The 22,086-nt window shown below is 29.8% G+C and overlaps 1 protein-coding gene across 1 annotated transcript in view; it reads right to left on the reverse strand.

Moving 5' to 3' along the window:
* LOC147807346 (SEC14-like protein 4) overlaps nt 1–21,635 on the reverse strand; it is a 47,531-nt gene extending 25,896 nt beyond the window's left edge. Inside the window, exons 1-6 of the mRNA XM_087168348.1 lie at nt 21,318–21,635; nt 8,033–8,108; nt 6,117–6,160; nt 4,959–5,021; nt 2,718–2,811; nt 787–881 (exon numbers count right to left, since the gene is read on the reverse strand). Of these exons, the coding sequence (XP_087024474.1) occupies nt 787–881; nt 2,718–2,811; nt 4,959–5,021; nt 6,117–6,160; nt 8,033–8,108; nt 21,318–21,365 (420 nt within the window). The 5' untranslated portion in view covers nt 21,366–21,635. The remainder of the gene's footprint in view (nt 1–786; nt 882–2,717; nt 2,812–4,958; nt 5,022–6,116; nt 6,161–8,032; nt 8,109–21,317) is intronic.
* Nucleotides 21,636–22,086: the final 451 nt, after the last annotated feature.

Raw genomic sequence — 22,086 nt, forward strand, 5'->3', positions numbered from 1 at the left:
TTTTTCCTAATGGTTCTTAACGATTAAAGATTAATGGTTTGTACCATAGTATTCTACAAGAATCTTATATTTTTTAAATACATTTCGGAAAACCAACAGTCTGATTTACGACAATTAGTACTTCAAATTATAAATATACATTTTAATGTGAGTAGATAAAACTTGTAAATAAATTTAAAAAAAATAAGAAGACTTAACTATGACAAAACTTAATGAAAGAAAAACGGAAGAATATAGAAACGTACAATTTGCTGTTTCTCAACAGATAATCAGTAGATTTAATTTCTCCATGCACAAAGCTTATAACAGATGGAGCTGCTATCCGAGGAATATTATAAAACAATATTTCAAGAGAATCACTATTTTTGGAAACAACAGTCAAAGGAAAGATTTAACAAATGCCTGTGCAAATATCTTAATTAGAATTGTCTGATATATAGCAAAGAACATTATCTTAAATTTTCTTAACTCAACAGCATCAGTTACTGACAAACTTTGAAACTAATTCTGAAACGTAGAACTTGTTCCCTAAAAGGAACGCAGCGAAACGTAGATTATGATATTCTTCTACCTTTCCTTAGTTAAGTTTTCGGAACTCTCGATGTTAGTTGCGAGTAGTATTTAATATGAACTCAAAAGTATTCAAAATGTGCTCAAAAGTATTCAAAATGTACTTAAAAGTATTCAAAATGTACTCAAAAGTTTTCAAAATGTACTCAAAAGAAATCAAAATGTACTTAAAAGTATTCAAAATGTACTAAAAAGTATTCAAAATGAATAACTTACTTTTATACTTTGCTCTTTCATTACAAATTTATCAGATTCCAGTAAATTTATGAAGAAATGTAAAAATTCAGTTATTTTTATTGATTTTAGGAGTCCTGAAAGAAAGGAAATAAATTTTTGCTTATTATGATATACCATTTTGTTTTATAAATATTTTATAGAAAAATTGACACTAGCCGTTTAGTCAAACCTTATACACAAACAACGATAAAGTTTTCAACAATAATAGATCATATAGATAAATCATCAGATATTTCAATTTGAATGTAATTGTTACCGCTTGTGGAAATAACATATTCAACAAATTAACTAGGTAACGTGCAGATTAACTAGGGAGATCAAATAAAGTGTCAAAAATTTTTTTTCTCAAATTATCTTGATAATCTGAGCATTACCTAGATATTTTTAAAATTACCTAGATAATCTGCATATTACCTAGAAAATCTGCACATTACCAACTAGACACACATTAAGGTGAAAATAAGATGTTTGAAAGAATCAAGTTAATATCGTTATAAAGGTCTCCATGCTTCTACACGCACATCTCGATATATATATGTATTATATATATATATATATATATATATATATATATATATATATATATATATATATATATATATATATATATATATATATATATATATATATATATATATATATATATATATATATATATATATATATATATGTAAGTACATCTGATTTCGCTACTCGCTATATAGTGTTTGCTTTATACTGTTTTTTCTTTTTCTGTTCTTTTCTTTTCTGTTTTTACTTGTTATTTTTACTCATTGTGTTCTATTTTATTTGTTGTAATTTTTGCAAAAAATTTTTTTGAGTGCTCCTCACACTATTGTATTAATATATTTTGCTTTGTATATATTGATACAATATGAAAGCACTCATTTTTGCGGATATAATCGTGTGGGCTGATGAAAAGATTAGATCTTTTTTCCCGGTTTTTTTAAATAAAATTTCATCCTTTTTTTTTTTAATCAGTCGTTTGTAATTTTTTTAATTATCATTTCCTCCCTTTTTTTCATATGACTATAATTTTCCTTTGTTTTATCTTCATTTTGAACTATATATATATATATATATATATGTATATATATATATATATATATATATATATATATATATATATATATATATATATATATATATATATAATGCCTCATACGAGTCTTTTTATATCAAATCTTGAGCTTAAAACAGATGTCTCTAATCAATTTTAAGATGTAGAAATCGTTCTCTCAAGAAAGGATAAAACATAAATCTAAATAATTATATCGTAACTAAGTTTCCTTTTCGATAAATGTACGAAATTTTTCTAAATAAAAGCTTGCTGTTTAACTAATTATGCAACACTACTTAAATTATTACTTAAGACAAACTAACAAAATGAATCTAAATAAATGCAAAACGCGAAATTAAATTTTCAACACTACTTAAATTATTAAGAAAACCTTACACTAATATAATAACTATAACTATAACGTTGGCAATACATGAAGAAATATATATACATAAAATAACTATTTATTTAGCATTCATAAATGACTTAAAATGCCAAGTAAAGCTATTATTATTGCAAAAAAAAATTTTTTTTACTAAACATATTTTTATTATCTGTATTTTTATACGCACTTCAAATATTAAAAAATAATTGAAAAAAACAAAAAAACGTGTCTGGAATTTTAAAAGTCTGTCAGATAAAAATGGCTTGTTCATGACTGCAAGGAAGTGCTTGTTTCGTTTCATTTTTGTATATTTTAGTTCTCAACCAATCAAAGAATACTACCCTTATGTCCTACATCTAATTATGTTCGACGTAGGAACTCTAATTGCATTCACAGTTTCAATTGAACATTATAAGTTAAACACCACCATTAAAAAAAACAGATCTTTAGATTTTGGTACAATACCTTTCGAATCAAAGTTACCAAAAGTAGAATATGTAATTGGAGAACCCTCATGGTCAAGTCCAATTCTGGTAAATGGTATGAACCTTCTTGAAGCCTGCAAAACATAAAGACATCTATTATTTTCGCACCTGAAATTGAATCAAGTGTATTATTTCAAAATGTGCCACATCCTATATAGTCTAGTTCTATAATCATTGGACCAATTTAGAGCGGTTGTTGAGCATCTAAAACACGCATTTTTTTTTAAGTAGGAATGGAAGATCTAAGGTAGCATTTTAAGACATGAATGGGAAAAATTATATTGGAAGAAATTTAAGTTTATTTACAAAATCAGCGAGGAATTTTTAACACAGTACTCACTATAAATATTTGAAATTGTGATTATGATTATGAAACGACCAAAAAAGAACAGATCATTGTCGTTAGTCAAATAAATAGTATAAAAAGGATGATCGTTATGACTTATAAACTAGGTCAAGGGATGGACGGTTCGTCTCAGAATGAGGTGAACTGGGCTCAATTCAAAGCGATGACTAGTCGATACGAATTACATACTCGGCTTGCACCGGCCACGGTGCTAAAATAAAATATCCTCAGCTGTTGACGGATCATGGGTTAGAGTCTCCTTGCCATCAGGTTAACCATGGAAGGTTTTCGTGGTTTCCCTCTATATGTAACGTAAGTGTGGGTTAGTTTCATCAAAAAGTCCTCTACGAAGGCAAATTTCTTTCAATACTTGATCCAGGAATTCCCTTGACTTCTGGATTGGATTCAAAATTACAATGCTACGAATTCAGTCATTAGTAGTCGTAAACCCCAAAAATTGTTCGTTTGTTTAACGGCGGTTATAATATAAAATTTCTTACATATTATGATCCCGCTTTGGACTTATCGTTATGTTACGGTTCCCAGTAGATCACTGAAGTCAAGCATCACTGGCAGTGGTCAGTTGGCGGGGGGATCACTTTGTTCAGTGTGCGAAGAGACCGAGGGCAAGCAGTTTCGTTAAACTGTTCTCGACTTCGCGCGCAGCTCATTGAGTTACGACAGCGTAAAGCCATTTCCTCCGTAGAGGAACAAAATGGTGATAGCATCCTCAGGGATATTTCCTTGAAATTTCCGAGCACATCTTTAATTATTTTATTTAGTACCGATTAATTTGAAATAAAAGTCTAGTTTCAAAACAACAATTTTCAAACATCAAACGAGGGTCCATGTGGTTTTTTTAAACATAAAAATGTAAGTTTCTTGCAATTTTAAACTCACGCTAATTATGCACCACACATATGTTTATTTTCCAGGTACTTTTCATTAGTATATATTCACAGATACGATTGGTTGACTATTGGTATTAGCAGACTTTGACGGTCAATTATTCTGTATTATAATTATAACCGTCATTGAAAGCCGACCCAATTTTGGTCTCATGACTTCTAATGTTCAGCCATGTAATTTTGAATCTAACTCAGAAGACAAGGAAACTCCTGCATCATGTATTGGGAGAAATCTTGTCTTCGTGAAGGACTTTTTGATGGAACTAACTCGCATATGCGTTACATGGAGAGGAGCTTGACCTAAAGGGAACTCTAACGGATGATCCTCCCTATCAATGAGGATTTTTTACGCCAGCACTGTGGTCGATGCGAATCGGGTGCGGGGTTCTTATCTATCACTGGGATTCGAACCCGGTTCACATCATAACGGACAACAGTTAAAATTTTATTTATAAAATAGCTGAAAATTACAGTTTTTCGGGGAAGTACCCCTTAGGAAGTAGGAACTTTTTCCGTTTTCCAACGCTTAACTCCATATGAGCATTTTCCTAAAGTTTCAAAACTTGATAAATTTTTCCCATTACTCTTTCCTAATTTAAATGCACTATTATGGAGCTTGAGAAGAATGCATCAAAATAATTCCAACAACTTCATCAAATTTACACAGTAAGTAAATAAATGATGTAGTTTTCTCTATACGAATTATCGTAGAACATAAAAGCATTTAATTTCGAATATTTTCGATTTTTATTGATTGATCACAGCTATTTAATTTTCAACATTATATATATATATATATATATATATATATATATATATATATATATATATATATATATATATATATATATATATATATATATATATATGTATATACATTGAGATATTCATACACCATCACAATTACCGCGGTTATTTTCCCATTGAATAATTCAAAAATGCAGTTTTAAATTTTTACATAACTTACTTCATGAGGTATATACCATTGCAGTATGCTATCTACTTTGTTCACTTTTCTCCAATTTATATGCTGCAAAAAAAGATTATAGTAATTTTCATTTTCACAATATTATAGAAGGATTAGTCTAGTAATAATGATAATTACTGTAGTTATTACAGATGAAGTTGCTGAAATGACATTTTGTTTTAAGCTTAAAAAAATAGATAAAATTTATTAATAAAGGGGGATTTTACTGCTTTGTTTGTCACGTCCTGTACTTACAAGAATAGATTATCTGGACTCGGGTTGTCCTATTGGTCGCCCCTTTGATTGTACCGTCTGGGGAGACTTTCCACCAGTTTTTGATTGGTGGAACTGACTATTATGCGCACAGGACCACCGAATTGAGTGTTGTTAAAGACCTGGATCTTCAGTAGCGTCACTCTTTTCCCCCCAAAACCTTTTTTTATGAAATTAGACATTTTTGCAAATAATACGCAATTTTTATAACTCTTGTGAGTTTGCTATAGTTACTCATGATTGTTAGGCCAAGTTTAACCTATCTAAAGCAAGCTTGTTCTGAAGATGGCTCAAAACGTGAATAAGGAAACAAAGCTGCAGTTTTGTGAAAATCAAAAGAGTTTGTGGTCTAATTTTTTAGTATTTCAAAACTTACTTCAACGCTTTTCATAAAAATTTGGAAAAAATGAGACTAAGGCAATGATTTTTATTAATTTCATCAAGATTATTTGTTTTTCAATGTCCACCAGGAGAATGACCTTTCGTCAATACAGGTATTTGAAGGGCAGATTTGTTGACCAAGCTTTCAAAAGTACCATATAAGGTGGGCCAGCGTTGCTCCCACAGTAAGGACCGATAGTACAGAGAATGAAATAACATCCATATCTTGCCCGGGCTTCAAACCCAGAACTTTTCTGATGTAAAGCCAGTTCCCTCACCCCTACACAGGCCGGTCGGTTATCAAGGTTCTGAATAAAGCTATTTTAATAAAAATTAATCTAAATTTTTATCAAAAAAATACCCGTTTATGGGGTCTTATAAGTTGTCAGCTGCAACACTACTTTAAAGTATCAAAACATACTAAAAATCATAAAAAGATCGATAATAGAACAAGCAAAATTTTCAAATTAAAGAAATATTTTAATATGTTTTTATCATACTTACAGTTCTTAACATGTTTTCTGCTGCACTAATGTCATGATTTCTTGCTATGAAAAGTAAATTATTTAAATTAGAGATAAATTTAAAATATTTTAATTATTTTTATTTTAAAAAGGTATTATTTCAAGTCAATATGCAAAATTTGTAGTAATTGAGATATAATTTCGCTTTACAGCAATTAAGCACCACTTTTAAGCTTTATTCAAGCTGAAATAATTTAATTGTTCTTTTTTGAAAACCACTAAGGAACATTTTTTTTCCTGTTTCATGAGATTTTTACACGGATCTTGAATATTTTCACGTCATTGATTTCAAATCTGCAATCGGTTTCTTCCTCCTAGCTACAGTTTTTTTTAAATGTAATTTTTAGTCTATTTTTGACGAAATGTTCAAGTTTAAAAACGTTATATATAACAGGGGTTTGCATAAATGTTGTGGCAAATTTCTAGAGGAGTTAGGGCATATCATCAGGATCACAACTGGAAGAGACCCTATGACGACGTATCCGAGCATGTGTTTCCATGCAGGCTCAATTCCGATATTCCTAGCAGATCACCGAAGTCAAGCATCACTGGCTGCGGTCAGTGTGTGGGTGGGTGACCACTTGGATCAGCCCGCGTAGGGACCGAGGGTGTGCGGTATTGGTCCTCGTTGAACTGTTCTACCGTAAAGTGCTCGACTTCGCGGGCAGGTCGTCGGACTACCGAAGCGGGGGTGCCATCCCCTCAGCAGAGGATCAAAATTGTGATGGCATGTCTTCGGATCTTCCTCAGGGATGCTTTCCGGACCGTCGCCAATATCCCATTGTGCAGCTTTAGTGCGACGTAAATGAACAACAACAACAATTCTGATAATGTGGCGTAAACTCCCCAAGAAATTTGTCGAAACATTTTCGCCACCCCCTGTTATACATGATATTTTTAAACTTGTACATTTCGTCAAAAATAGGCTAAACAATTCATTTAAAAAAAAATCTACAGCTTTAGGAGAACTAACTTGATATTAGAAATTCCCTCACCCGAAGCAGGAAAGATCAAGTATTTCTGAAAATGCAGCAAAAAATTTGTTCCCTAGCGTAATTATTAAATTTTTATTTGACATACTTTTATATCAAGTACACATTTATGTATTTATTTATTTTTCTCTTATTGAATTCGCAAAATACTCAGGAAATCAACGATTATGCGAATCATAGGTGCTGAACAGTCGTGCATTAGCAAATTACCAATGGACCTATTACAGGAAGATATTGTTTTTTAGCTTTAGTTTTTATCGAAATCAATTTCAATATATTTAATTCGAGTCGTGGTGGCTCAAGCGATTGAGCATATGCCTTTCAGAAAGGTGAATCGAGTTTGAATCCCAGTGATGAATGGTCGACGAACCCGGTTGCACCGACCACAGTGCTGACAAGAAATATTCTGGAGACAGAAGAATCACGGGTTTAGAGTCTCCTGTGCACGTCGCTAACCGTATGAGGTTTTCGTGGTTTTCCTCTCCATGTAACGCAAATGAGGGTTAGTTTCATCAAAAAGCCTTTCACGAAGGCAAATTTCTCTCAATACTTGATTCAGAAGTTCCCTTGTCTTCTGGATTAGGTTCAAAATTGGAAGATTACGGAGTTAAACATTAGTAGTCGTAAACCGAAAATTGAGCCAGCTCTTTAATGGTGGTTATAAAATAAAATATATTTACTTATTCCGTCTCAACATTTGAACAGTAGCTTATTTTTATTATTCATTTAATTACTTATTTTTTATTTATTTATTCTTTTATTGTTGAAAGTACTAAAAAAAAAAACCGTTGAGAGAAACAGATTTCTTCACTCTATTTACCCATCAGCAGCTTCCAACATTAGACAGAATAAAATACGCTTGTTTGATTTGAAAAGTGTGATCATAATGACTATCATGTCTTACCTCTAAGAAATCTAAGGAACATGTTCGTGTCTGCATATAATTCTGGACTCATAGTTCCTTTCAAAAGATGCCTTAGCTGAAAGTTGAAAAATAAATTGATACTGTCAAAACATTATCCATGTTAAACTCAAAAGCAAAAGATTCAGCAAAAACAATTACTTATATAACAGAATTCTAAATTGTTGAATATTTTCTTGAAATATATCATATAGGTAATTTTTAGGTGTCTAAATATTGTCTAGATTATTTATATGATACAAAAAAAATGAATATCCCTTCCTTTTCTTGTCTTAACATTTCTAATTCGTGAAATCTGCATATTTCTGACACTCATATAAGATCTTGGCGGTCTTGGCGTTTTTAGTTTGCTGCTAAAGATTCTGTTTCAGCTTTCTTTTCTTGTTTTTTGCCAAATGCACTTTAAACCTTCTACCAATCCAAACAATAGTTAAAGTCTACCATTTTGATCTTTCCAAAATTGAAAGACTTGAGAGAATGATTACTATGTTGTTAAAAAAAGATCAAAATTTTTTTTTCTATAAGACTAAGTGCCTTTTTAAATTAAGCTTTTTAGCGGTAACTCTGGAAATGTTTTTAAATCTTGAAATTTTTTTCTCAAAAAATAAAATTTTAAAGCATTTAAAATTTACGAAATTTCATTTATTTGCATACGAAAGCAAATAAAATTTACGAAAATTCATTTATTTGCATAAAAGTTTTAAAAAGAGATTTTTGGTAAAATAAATTCTTTTGAAATCAATTGAACAAATTGGAAGCAGAGCCTGACTAAGGCAGGGACATACGAGGCAGTTGTCAAGGGCCCCCACATCAGAGTAGGCCCCAAAATGGAATAGAAGTTTATTTTACATTTCATTCTTTATTGAATCTTTTCTTAAAGCAAAATATCAGTACAGTGTAAAATCCGTCAGTTTTATGTCAGCTTCTTCATTATTCTATCATATGAACACAGAAAATCTATGATTCGTAAATTCATGACTTTCTAAGGCGGAAGTTAGGAGGACTTAATACCTTAGGTTCTAGTCAATTTTCTTGCTATATATCTATAAAGAGGTTAAAAATTTAAGTACCTCCATAAATTTCGGTTCTTCATTACTATAGAAGTGAAGAAGAAGGGGGCTCCCAAAGAAGTTTCCGCCCCGGGCCTCAATTACGCTCAGTCGGGCAATAATTGGAAGTATAGTAATATCTTAGCGGCCATAACTTCACTTATTTATCTATTGAAAACTTATGAATGATCTATCATTTAACAGTACAACCAATTGAAGAATGTATCATTTCAAATTAAAATAGCGTTAAAAACTGGTTTCCATTAACGACTATACGGCACTTGATAAATTGATTATAGTCAAGTGATAAGAATGCAGCCTTTGGCTTAGACATCTCCATTTAAAACTATAATTGATCCAATGCAAAACCATAAGTTCTAATAACAATAACGATATTTCCTGTCTCAAAAGTTAATCCGTGTGACCAAACAAAAAATTAAAAAATAATAATCAATATATTAAAAAAAGGAGAAAAATTTGCGGAAACACAACTTATTTAATGTTACGCCATTCAAGTTCATTGTTGTATCGATTATCAAATAGGTATTCAATTCTGCGATTCAATTATATCTTTAGTGTATCGGTTACTAACCCTAAGACCTTGAAAAACTAGTTTGATCTGGTCGTTCTGTTTTAGAAATAACTGCACGTTCTTTAAAAACTTTTCGTATTTTTGTGCATGTCACTTCAGTTTATTGAAACTTCTGAGATCTTTATTTTTCATTGAACTTATGGCCCCTGGATATATATTTAATATGTCCTACATTTTTCAAACTTTTGAGTGAGCGTTTTATTAGAGCTTACTTACATGTCATTTTATTAAAGGATGTTAATTTAGTTCCTTTTGAAATAAGGTTTATTTATAGAAATTAAAAAAACGCTAGAAAAAAAACACATAAAACCATTAGTATTGTAACTAGAGAACTCTGCCCCGACTCGCCGCAACCTTTTTTTCGATATTTTACTCAATAATTTTTGTCTGGACGTTAACCGCTTGAGGCAGAATATTAAATACATTTTACATACTTCTTTTATTATTTTGCAATAATTTAGGCCAACATAAGTTAAATATATTACATTAAGCATATTACTAGTTTATGATTATAAAATACAGTATGAAACACCGGTATTTTCCTCCGCGGTAAAGGTAAAATCTTTTAAACACGGATCTTTTAAGCCTCCGCGTTCGGCTCAGTTTTTATACTTTCCGGTCCTGTTACCGGACGTCCGGTACGTCCGGTACCGGTCCTGTCCGGTACGTTAAATTTTTAAGTTAGTTTTAGTTTAGTATTTTTCATTTTAAGTAATTTTTTCACCACTAAATATCAAAAATTATAAGTATGATATGAAATGTAACGTTAAAGCATCAATCTACTGGTTACTATATTAATTAGTAGGCATTACTATCTTCCTTCAACGAATTTTTCTACATAATTTGCGAAATTCTCGAATCCTCCAGTGCCACCTAGTAGCGAAAATAAGCATCAGATGATGGTTTTAGATGATGGTCGTACACGGGTAAATGGAGGGATCCGTATTGAAATCAGGGGAAAAATTTCTTCCCCCGTGATTTTCCCGTGACCCGTAGTTAGGGACGATGTAGATACCCCGCTCAAATCGTGGGAGCCGTACGCGGAGGGTTAAACACGGATGTCTAGTTTCTTTTAAGAATCAGAACTTATATAATTTATGGAGACATAAAATGACCCCCGTATATCCTACCCGGTAAGAAAAATTTCGCCAATCTGGCCTTTTTTTTTTTACAAAAAACTTTATTTGTTCATTCGATAATTCTTTGCAGAAGAAAGGTTACGTATACTTTAAAATTAAAACATTGCTTCAAGCGTAAGCCGTGGTTTTCCTCTTCTTGTAACGCAAATGCGTGTTATTTTCATCAAAAAGTCCTCCAGAAAGGCAACAATTTCTCCAATACCCGATCCAGGACCTTCTTTATCTTCTGGATTAAGTTCTAAATTACAAGCCTACGGAATTGAACATTTGTAGTCACTTAGTCAAAATTAGGCTGGGATAGCCTGGTCGGTAGGGCGCTGGGCCCATGTCCGAGAGTTCGTGGGTTCGAACCCCGCAGGTCGAAGACTCCCCGGGTAGTAAAGTGAATGATACACGTTAAATCTGTCGAGTCGCAAAAGTCCTCCATGTCCCCATACCAAATCAAAACCTCTGGGGGTACTGGATTGGAGATCGATCGTTCTCTGATTCGGGTCAAAATTGCGATCTGTGGATGTATGAGTGGGTCCGCCCTATAAACGGGTGCTACGTATGATGTGGCAGAAGTCAAATTCTTGGCCATAGATGGCGCCACTGAAAAACAAGAAGCGCACACTCTGCCTTAAATTTGCTCGGTTTCACCCAGCAGGCTTGCTAGTATGGCAAGTGACATTAGAAACTACAACAACACATACTACAGATTTCAAAAGTTTCTTTTATTTTCAAACGTCTGGTACGAGTGTCTCAGAAGCTCCAATTTTCAAGGACATTTAAATTAATTTTACACATTGATGTATTTTATTGAAAAATGCAAATTTGAGACATCAAAACAGCTTCCATGAGGAAAACTAGAAGCAAACTACCCTGCATAATTATATTCTTTTAGCTATTAAGTTTAAATTGAGATGATTTTCTTTTCGACCGAAAATCATAAAATTTCTACATTTTTGATAGCGCTATTCAAATTTTGCTACAGTATTTCGAAATGGCTAAATTCTTGTTGCCACTTGAAAACTATAAAGTATCAATTTTACATATTTTTTTTTTAATCTTGTGATGAGTGAGGAAATAAATGTGATGGAACAGTAGATTTAGTTTCAAGGCTACTGAGTTCAGCAATCTCGGCGCTTAAAACTCATCAACAGAGAATCAGCAAGAAACTAGGTAAACTGATTTATCATATTACATAAAAGATAATTTTTGAGCTGGAGTCGATATCTAAAAACAAAATACTTGAAATTCATTGTTCGGAATCTATAATTACATGCAAAACATAAAATTTAAATAATATCTAGCTTTAACTAGTTTATTATTTTGTGCAGGGTATAATCGAAAATTCATTTACGCAGTTCATTTCACTTAAGAAATTAGTAATTATATTCGTGTTTAATTTCGAAGCTCTTTTTTGCCAATTTAAACTTTGAGTGTCTAATACTCAAACGTGTATTATCTAGGGTATTTTTCTGTTTGCAGGACGCACACGCAAAGTCTCTAAATAATTTAGACAAGCACCAAAAGGAAATTTAAAAAAAAAAATCAAGCTTCAGATTATTGTTTTGTATGTTGATAGATAATGGGTTTTCTGCTTTGGTTTGGATGACAGCCTTTTTGTTTTGGTCTTTTGTAGAAGTAGCGATAAGCGTCACAAAAAAAAGAAGAAAAAAAGACTGCAAGATTTTCCCCTAAAACAAAAAAGAACCATATCTTGACCAAACATTAAAATGAACAAATATTTTGAATAATTAAAAAGTGTAAAACTGTTTTGAAAATGACACCAAACTGGCTTATATTTTAAAGTCCAGATACAACTTTCTTTCTTTGATACTGCTGATAGATATTCTTAGACAGGACATATTCTTTAATATTTTTTTCTTAAAATCAGACTAGAGCTACAAATTTTACATTATTTTCATATTTCCAATTATTGATAGAGTAATATGGCTAATTGTTGATATTGTAATTACGCATGTTACCAATCGCTAATTAAGACAAGTTCCCATACCTCGCATTTCTTAAAAACTTAACTTCAAAAAAAAAAAAAAAAAAACACTAAAAACTTTTTTTTAAAAAAAAAAGCTTTTGATTGATACCGTTTCAATGTACGAATTTTTAGTAAGATGTTTCAAGACTCTTTTAAAATGCTATTCAAGTGTATGGTTTATTAAATGATTAAAAATTTCATTAATGTATTACGAATTTTGTTAATCTACTACCAGTTTAACCAATATAATATATGTTTATGTTTTACTAATGTATTACACTAATGTGCCTGTTACAAATGTGTTTGTGTATCTTGTTTGAGTGTTGTTTATGTCTGCGTTTGGAAAAGTGTATACAATTTAAATAAAAAGTCAGAAACGTACTGTCACTATCTGCTAACCTGTCACTAAACAACTAACACTGTCTGCACTAACAACTGCACAGTCTGCACAATCACATCTAACACTAACACTGTCTGCACTAACAACTGCACTCTCTGCACAAACACAACTAACACTAACACTGTCTGCTAAACAAATCCTCCGATGAATTGTAATATACTCACCAACTTAATGCATAACAAAATTAAATAGCAACGCATGCAATGACGACACATGCGCACTGTTTGCTATTATTCTTGATTATTGAAGTTAAAAAGTGTGAGGACGCCATCAAACCCAAACCAAGACCCATTTTTCCAATGGGTAATAATAAGTCAAAATGGAAAAGCACTAAAAGCAGCTAAACCCAAATTTGTCTTATGTAAACAATTTAAATAAAAAGTAAGAAACCAGAAATAAGCAAAACGTCATTGCGTCGTCATTGCATGCGTTGCTATTTAATTTTTTTATGCATTAAGTTGGTGAGTTTATTTTAGAGATATGGGACCTGAGAGATCCCATAAATATTTCTTGAGTTGTGAATGAAAGCCAAAGAACATAGAAGGGAATACCTTAAGCGTTACACACAAACGGAAAAACGAAAGGATTCCGTTCGCAAACGCAAGCATGAAGATCATCCATCACAAATGTACCAAAGTGGTTGAGAGAATTGAACCCTACCGAAAAGCAAATGATGACTCTCCGAACCCCTTTCATGCAAATACGAGAACTAGGTGTTGATCATCAGTTAGGGACAAAAGGATCCATTGTCAACGTACCCAATAAATTGCACAAGACCCTAGACTGTTTTCCACGCTATATAAATGATTCATTCACTATTCAGGTAAAATTGAAAAAAAGCCTAGCTTTCAAATCATATTTCATGTCATGAATCTGAAACGGGTGTATGAAGCAGCTTACAATCTCCTTCAAACACCATTGTACCAATCCAAAAATGTTAATATTGATCTCGATTGGCTGTTCAATGTCTATTCAGTCATCAAAAGAATTTACACAGAATGTGTCTGAGCTGCATTCAAATATGTCTGAGAAATTGTGTACCGAGTAGTTCAGGATTAACAGTTGAAGATGTTCAAGATGAAAACACAAAAAAGTTGCCTTTCCAAAAAAAAAAAAAAAAATAATAATAATAAAATAATAAAAAAAAATAAGATAACAACCATTTTGCCAATGGGTAACCCATAATCGCCTTGTGGCGATCTCATTTTTTTAAAATAATTTTTATATTTCTATATTTTATAATTTTTATATTTTATAATTTCTTGGTTTTTGAAATTTCCTTAATTTCATAAATATATTTTTTTAATCATTCTTAATCCAATTTTAATTAAATTAAAAACCTATTATAAAGTTTTTATTGCATTTTATAAGATTTAAATATTTTATTCTCTTCTTAACAATCATTTACAGCTAACTTTTTAATTCAATACAGATATCTAACTCATTAATTCTTTGTGACTACTAAATCGAACATCAAAATCTGTTTTCAACTCTTTATTCCTTAAGCTACTATATTTCTCTAACCATAAAAAATGTTTCAGTTACAGGGTTATATTAATTTCTCACGGTCTTTTTAGTGATAAGCTGTAGCCAAATTATTTAAATATTAAGAGGAGATATCGTAAGGTTTATCGAATTGGCTTTTTTTTGGCAGTGTCCTTTCTCGATTATGCGCCAATAATAGATCTCTCCTGTACTACAAATGGTTGGTATTTTTTTTAAAAATTTGGCTTTTGATTAAGCAGATTGTGGGAGATGGCCATTTTTAAAAGTTTTGTCCTTAAAATTTTTGCCTTATAATTTGTTTAAACTAATTTCATACTTTGATTTGAATTTGCTAAGTACTAATGTATTACAGATTTTACTTCAACTTTTATTAATGAAAACAGCTTCCTTTATCATAAGGATATGGATTTTTATGAGTATTTACTGAATTTACTATATTTTCTATCGAAACTTAAGCCCGTTACTCAATTACTTTCATCGGCGTAACTCCAATTTATCGAGCTTATATGACGAATTCCCGGCATCATAAAAATGAACTTCATGTATACTAACCAGAAGAAAAAGAAACTAATAATAATTTTTAAAATATTTAATTAAAATATTTATTTTATTATATTATTTAAAATATTATTTTTGAAATATATGAAATTTTAAATATTTAATTTAAATATATATTTTATTATATTAGTCAAAATATTATTTTTAAAATATATAAAATTTAAAATATTTAATTAAAATATTTATTTTATCATATTATTTAAAGTATTATTTTTAAAATACATAAAATTTAAAATATTTTTAAATATTTAAAATTTTAAATTATTTAATTATAAAGTGAAGAAGGAAATACTCAATAATATTAATTTGTCCTTACTTTCTTTGTGTATGCATATTCAGTAAGTTCGTATGTTTTTCAAAATAAATAAATAAATAAGCATCGAGAATGGTTATCAGAAAAACGTAAATCTTTATTCTCAATTTTTTATAATTTTATTTTTTATTGAAATAGTATTACGGTCCCATGATAGCTCAATAGTTAAAATTGAAGGTAATGCGGACTATGTGTAATAATTAACAAATATTTATTAAACAAATGTAATTAATTAGTTCACGCATGAACTTGCATTAGAGAGCGACCATACGCTCTTAACAATTCAATCAACAAGAATAAGAGTGAGTAGTTCAAAGGGTTACATTATGATGAAAGATGGCTGGCGTAATACAATCTCGCCAAACGGTAATTCAACACCAAACAAATAAGAATGTTTAAGTTAACCTCCAAGAATAATATTTTTTAATAAAATTTAAAGAAAAGCAATACTATCATTTTTCATTACAATAAGTCTTTTCAAAAAATCTAATATTAATATTATTACTATGAGAAAATAAGATAAATATTATGTATACAAAGGATGTTTTTCATATGTAACGCATTCCCCCCCCCCTCAAATATTAAACAATATAATAGATAATCAAATAGATAATCTGTAAAGATAGAATAAACTAAAAATTTAGTGCTTAAAAGAAGTTGAGACAGCTTTATTTTATTTTTTTATTCTACCCCTAAAAAATTTTATTTCTAGCGTTTCATTTGCAAAATTAATGAGAATAAGCTTTCAGCAATTCTAGACTCAAAAGCAAGTAACTTTTCTCAAAAAGCAGTAACTTTTGAAAAAGCTTTAATCTTTTATATCTATAAAGATATCATTAGAAATACTATATCATTAGAAATAGACTTCCAGCAATTTGAGATTCAGAAAAAGCTTACACATTTACAGTTAACTTATACATTTCTCTGTTTTCAGAATTTTGATAAGAAGTTTTGTTTTTGTCTATTTTAAGTTCAGAGAAATTTACAGCATCATCGAAATCAATTTTCTCTATATAAGCAATGCTGAAAGTAAATTAAGAGAATCTAAAAATCGATAAATATACAATATTAAATTGCCTATTCAAAATTCTTAGATTGCAAACTTATAACTTTTCGTTTTTGATCAACAAACCATAAAAGTTCAAAAGGTTATCAAGTGACATTTCGCCTAATCTTAAGCAACGCTTACATTTTCAACTTTTTCATGAGAAATATAGTTTAGTCGAATCATCGTCTCTTATCAATACTTTGCTTATAAGACAAGAAATATCAAAAAATCTAAAATTTAACCCAAAATTTAGGAGGACGAACAATTTAGGAATTTAAAACTGCAGTTCCCAAATGGAGCTCTAAGGTTCCGTTGAAAAGTTAAAGGGGTACCGAGAGTTAAAAATCTTTCTAACCAGTTTTGAGTATTGAAAACACCAATATATTTAGATTTAAGATGTAATTCATAATTTATTTAGTTACCGTTGAGAAATTATTTCAAGTAAAATGCCAATGAAATATAAATGGTATATCTTAAAATAAAATGGAAATCTAATAACAATATATTGCGCAAATTATGAAAAGAACAAGTATTTATAAATTATTGCACTAGTATTTCCTACTACGTTGCTCCGATCAATATTAAATAACCAATTCCTTAATTAAAAAATATGTTTCCTTTTTCCGAGTTTACAGAATTTTTCTTTTTGAAGAAAAACATAATTTGGCTTATTTATTCATTTTCAGCTTATGTATATACTCTAAAAACAAGTTTATAACTAGACAAGACACAGCACAATGATTTCAAATTTAACTGTCGACATAAACCTAATTTAAAATTATTAATGATATGGGTTATAATGATATAGGCTTCTATAGGTTATAACGCTCACAATTACTTCAACAAACTTTATTTATGAAGTTAGGGTTTCACCGAAAGAAGAATGATTATTTGGGGTTCCATCCGTGCAGAGTGGATATTTGGGGTTCCGCTGAAAGAAGGATGATTAATTAGTGTTCCGTAACCAAAAAAATTTGGGATCCGTTCATCTAAAAACAATTTTAAAAAAATTGAAAACGAAAATTGATGTTTAAATTAACATATTTAATGTTTTCAAAAAAGAAATTAACACGTTTTGTAAACTAAAACTAATTATAAAAAGTTTGGATGAATAGGCCAGAATACTAATTTTAGGGTGAATCTATCAATGTAAAATTTAAAAATCATTCAACTATATTATCACTTAAATTTTCTGCAACCTTGTTTATAAATTAAACCATATTATTGTGCAAATTAGTTCTTTTGTACATTGCACAAGACTGAACTAACCTAAAAAGTTTGATCAAAACCTACCAAAAAATGTCAAAATTTACAGTGTTTCTAGTTCAATGGGAATACCAAAAAGCACATTAATTTTTAACGAAGTGCTTCGCTTCCTTTTGGAAAAAGTTACAATAAAATACGGTTTTATTACTATGTTCTTTGGTAGTAAATGTGACATAAAGTGCTAATTTTATCATGATTTCTAAGAGCATGGCATAAAAACCATATATACGGTTAAGTTTATTTTTCAGTTTCGTATTTTTACTAAATGTGTGCTAATAACAACTATATAATTTTGAAAACCTGTATTTTCGATAAACCATTACCATCCGAACAAAAAAATTACTGAATGATAGTTCAAATACTCTCTCAATTTTTTTGACTAGAGTTATTTTTTAGTTTGCCAGAAACGTCATTATACCAGAATTTTTTTCGTCGTATGTAGTTCAACTTATGCAGAAATATGATTCAATCCAACTAGTCATTAAAGTTGTAGTAAATTTGCACCGTCTTATAAATCGATCGAAGTATGGAGCACTCGTGCAACGTTGAATGGATTTATCTGCAATTGTAGATTCGTTTGTTTGGTTAGTTATTTGTTGTTTAGAACTTATTGGCACAAGAGCCAGAAAGGACTATACTGCGCCAAACACTAGGTTCAAATGGGTCACTAGATCAAATTAATAAAAATATATATATTTTTAAGGGGAATCGGTAGGGCATATATGAATAATGATAAACTGACTTTTTTGATATTTGAGAATTAGTGCGAAACTATACTAGTCAGTATAAATAATCCACTTGTCACAGGTTTAGTTCAAAATAAAATTAAGGAATAGCGAAATAGTATAACAAAACTGAAGTATACAGTAAAACTTTCGATAACAACACAGCATACATGATAGTCGTACTTCGTCCCGTCAGTAAAAATTGATTTAAAATCAATATACAGTCGAACTCGTTTATAACGAGTACATGTACTCGTTAAATCCGAGTGCTCGTAATAAACCGGTCCTTAAGACAGGCGTGCAACCAGAAGAGGGGGGGGGGCTTGAGAGGTCAAATGATTGAGTTTACTTAAAATTTAATTAATACTTACTTACTTTAATAACATTAATTAATTTAATTAAATACTTTTCTTAATTTAATGACAACTAACCCCCTTCCCTCGCATTTCTTTATCATTTTGAAAAAAAGATAAGACAGAAAGACTAGAAAAAAGAATGCAAGACAGAAAAATATTGCTCGCTAAAACCGGGTCTTGCTCGTTAAAAGCGACTTCTGTTCCATAGACTTAACATTGATCCAACCTAAAATTCTTGTTTCCCTCGGTAAATCCGAGTTCTCGTTAAATCCGAGCTCGTTATAAACGAGTTTGACTGTACTGATAACGATGAACACAAAATTCTTGAATAAAAACACTCAAGCTCATGACAGATTTTTTTAAATTCATTAAAAGCATCTAACACATAAATTAAAAGATCAATCCAAGGTGAGACAGTCCCTGTGAGTACAAAAGCCTCTGCTTTTAAAATCTAAAGGTCATTTAAAATATTGATGATTTTAATATGAATAATAATTGAATTCAACGGATATTGCGTATTAGATTTAATTTGTAGATTTGATAAATTGGATAGAAACATCGAGATCAAATGAAAGCAGTGTTTAATTTAAGCGGAGAATTTTTAAAAAATTCGAATCTAAAATAATCTGTTTTCTTATATTAATGTTTAAAAATATAACTATTATGTATGCTGATAACGTATTCCAATAATAAAACCTTGTGAGAAATCTATAGTTGCATAGAACACACATTAACTACAACTTAATAGAAGATAAAATTCTAAATCTTTTGTAAAAACGATTACAAACTATAAAAAATTTTAAAAAAATTAAAAACCGTTTCTTTGACAATTAATAATAGTGCTTAAGCAAAAGCAATGATTATTAATAATATTTTTTGCAGTTTTTTAATTGCTTATACATTAAGAATTGATAACTGAAAACAATTTTGTAAAACATATCTACTTTCTAGTTTCGCACTTTTCTAATTCATGTTTTTTTAGGTGTTGGTTTTTTCATTCAGTTTTAAATTCATTTCGGTTTTGTTCATTAGTCCGAAAGTTACATGCAAATAAAAATTAATTTTTTTTGAAAACCTACAATACATTTATGATTTTTGGAATCGAGACAAATGTATCATTTTACCTTGTAATAATGTTTTCTCTTGTAATAATAAAAATAATGGGCTAGCAAAGTTAAATAACTTTAAACGGCGTAATTACAAATAATCTTTCATTTTCAATAATCAATGGCTTATAGATTGTAATAAAAGCAACCGTAATCTTTGCCTTTTTAATTTTGGCAATAATCTACGGTAAAATTTCTTTCATACTTTGGCAATAAATTGCTCTTAATATCATAGGCAATATATAAGCAATAAATAGCTCCTTTTAATTTTGTTGAATTATTTGTGATAAAACAAAATCAAATTTTTATTTCCATTCATATTGTTAGCAACATGAAATAAAAGTAATCATAATGATTGTCTCTTATATTGGTAATAATTTACAATAAAAAAATATTTATGATATTCATTAATAACAGGTTATGAGATTAAGATAAATATTTATTTTTACTGTAGCACGTTCTGAAAATAATTTGACTATTTATCTTTTACTTTATTTAAAATAAATATCACAATACTCATTCTTCCTTTTTTGCAATAAAAGACTACCAAAGTCCACAGAATATTTTATCTTTAATTCTTTTCTTAATTTTCCGTATTTTGCATTACGCTTTAAAAATGCATTGTTCTCTGACATTACACAATTAAAATTCTTCAATTAGGCTATGAAATTGAGATAACTATTTATTTTTACTATTACTATAAAAGCTTTGACATTATACGCTATGAAAGCAATTAGATTATTATTTCTTTTACCTTATTGCTAACGAATACTTATTCTTCTATTCTTCTTACACTTTTATCTCAAATAAATACTTATTCTTCTATTTTTTTTTGCTATTAAAGACTTCCATAGAGCGCAGAATATGTTATCTTTAATTCTTTTCTTAATTTTGCGTATTTTGCACTACAGTTTAAAAATGCTTTATGCTTTAACATAACACAATTAACATTCCTCTAACAGGCTATGAAATTAAGATAAGATGAAATTAAGATTTACTATAACTATGAAACCTTTATAGCTTTGACATTACGAACTATGAAAATAATTAGACTATTTTTCTTACTCTTTTATCTCAAACAAATACTTATTCTTGGTTTTTTTTCTGCAATGAAAGGATACCAAAGTACACAGAATATTTGATCTTTAATTCTTTTTTTTATATTACACTATAAAAATGATTTGTCAATATGTTGATAATATGAAATAAATAAATGAACTTAAATCCTTACCTCTTCCACTCCCTCCTGTTCATTATCCTTAAAATCAATTTGAGTCATTCTTCAATGGTTATGACCGACCACCTTCTAAAACAACCTGAGTGTGAGAGGAAAGTTTGAGAACGAGTTAGAGATACCGGATGATGTAACGGAGATTAAAAACTTCAGTTGAAGAAGACAAACGAGTTGCGTATTAACTCCTTCAAGTAGACATGAAATTAAGCTCGTTATATTTCCTTTAAGAACGTTCTAAGTTTTTTATATTTATTATAGATCAGGAAGATACGAGGGAAAAATTGTTTGGCATGAACAGAAAAAATTTTGTAATATGTATATTTATATAAAAGAAAAATCTATCTTATCAAATAGCATTTAATCGGCCTTTAAATATTCAATCGATTATTTCTAGTTAAAAATAGAAATTAAAAAAAGACTCTGGGAAGCAATTTTAAAGTAGACATTGCGTAATAGCTCCCTTCAGGGAAATATACATTTTTTTATTATTTAATTACTTTAGATTGACGAATATAAGCTCGTGCTTTTATTATATAACTCCTACAGTTGCGAAATTAGACACAAAAATGTACTTTCTCTGTATAAACATACCCTATCTCCCTTTTATTTTGACTGATTCCGATTTCTTATTCCCAAAATATAGGGGAAATCCGTAATATAGGAAATATGGTCTCAATAGTTTGACCAGGAGAGTGCTCTAAAATGTGGACCCCTTAATGTTTATTTCGATTTTTGTGTATTTCGCTATACCTTGAAATCTTCCCAA

This window comes from Parasteatoda tepidariorum, chromosome 7 (genome assembly GCF_982258835.1).
Source record: "Parasteatoda tepidariorum strain Cologne lab strain chromosome 7, Ptep-v5.0, whole genome shotgun sequence".
NCBI classification, from domain to species: Eukaryota; Metazoa; Arthropoda; class Arachnida; order Araneae; family Theridiidae; genus Parasteatoda; species Parasteatoda tepidariorum.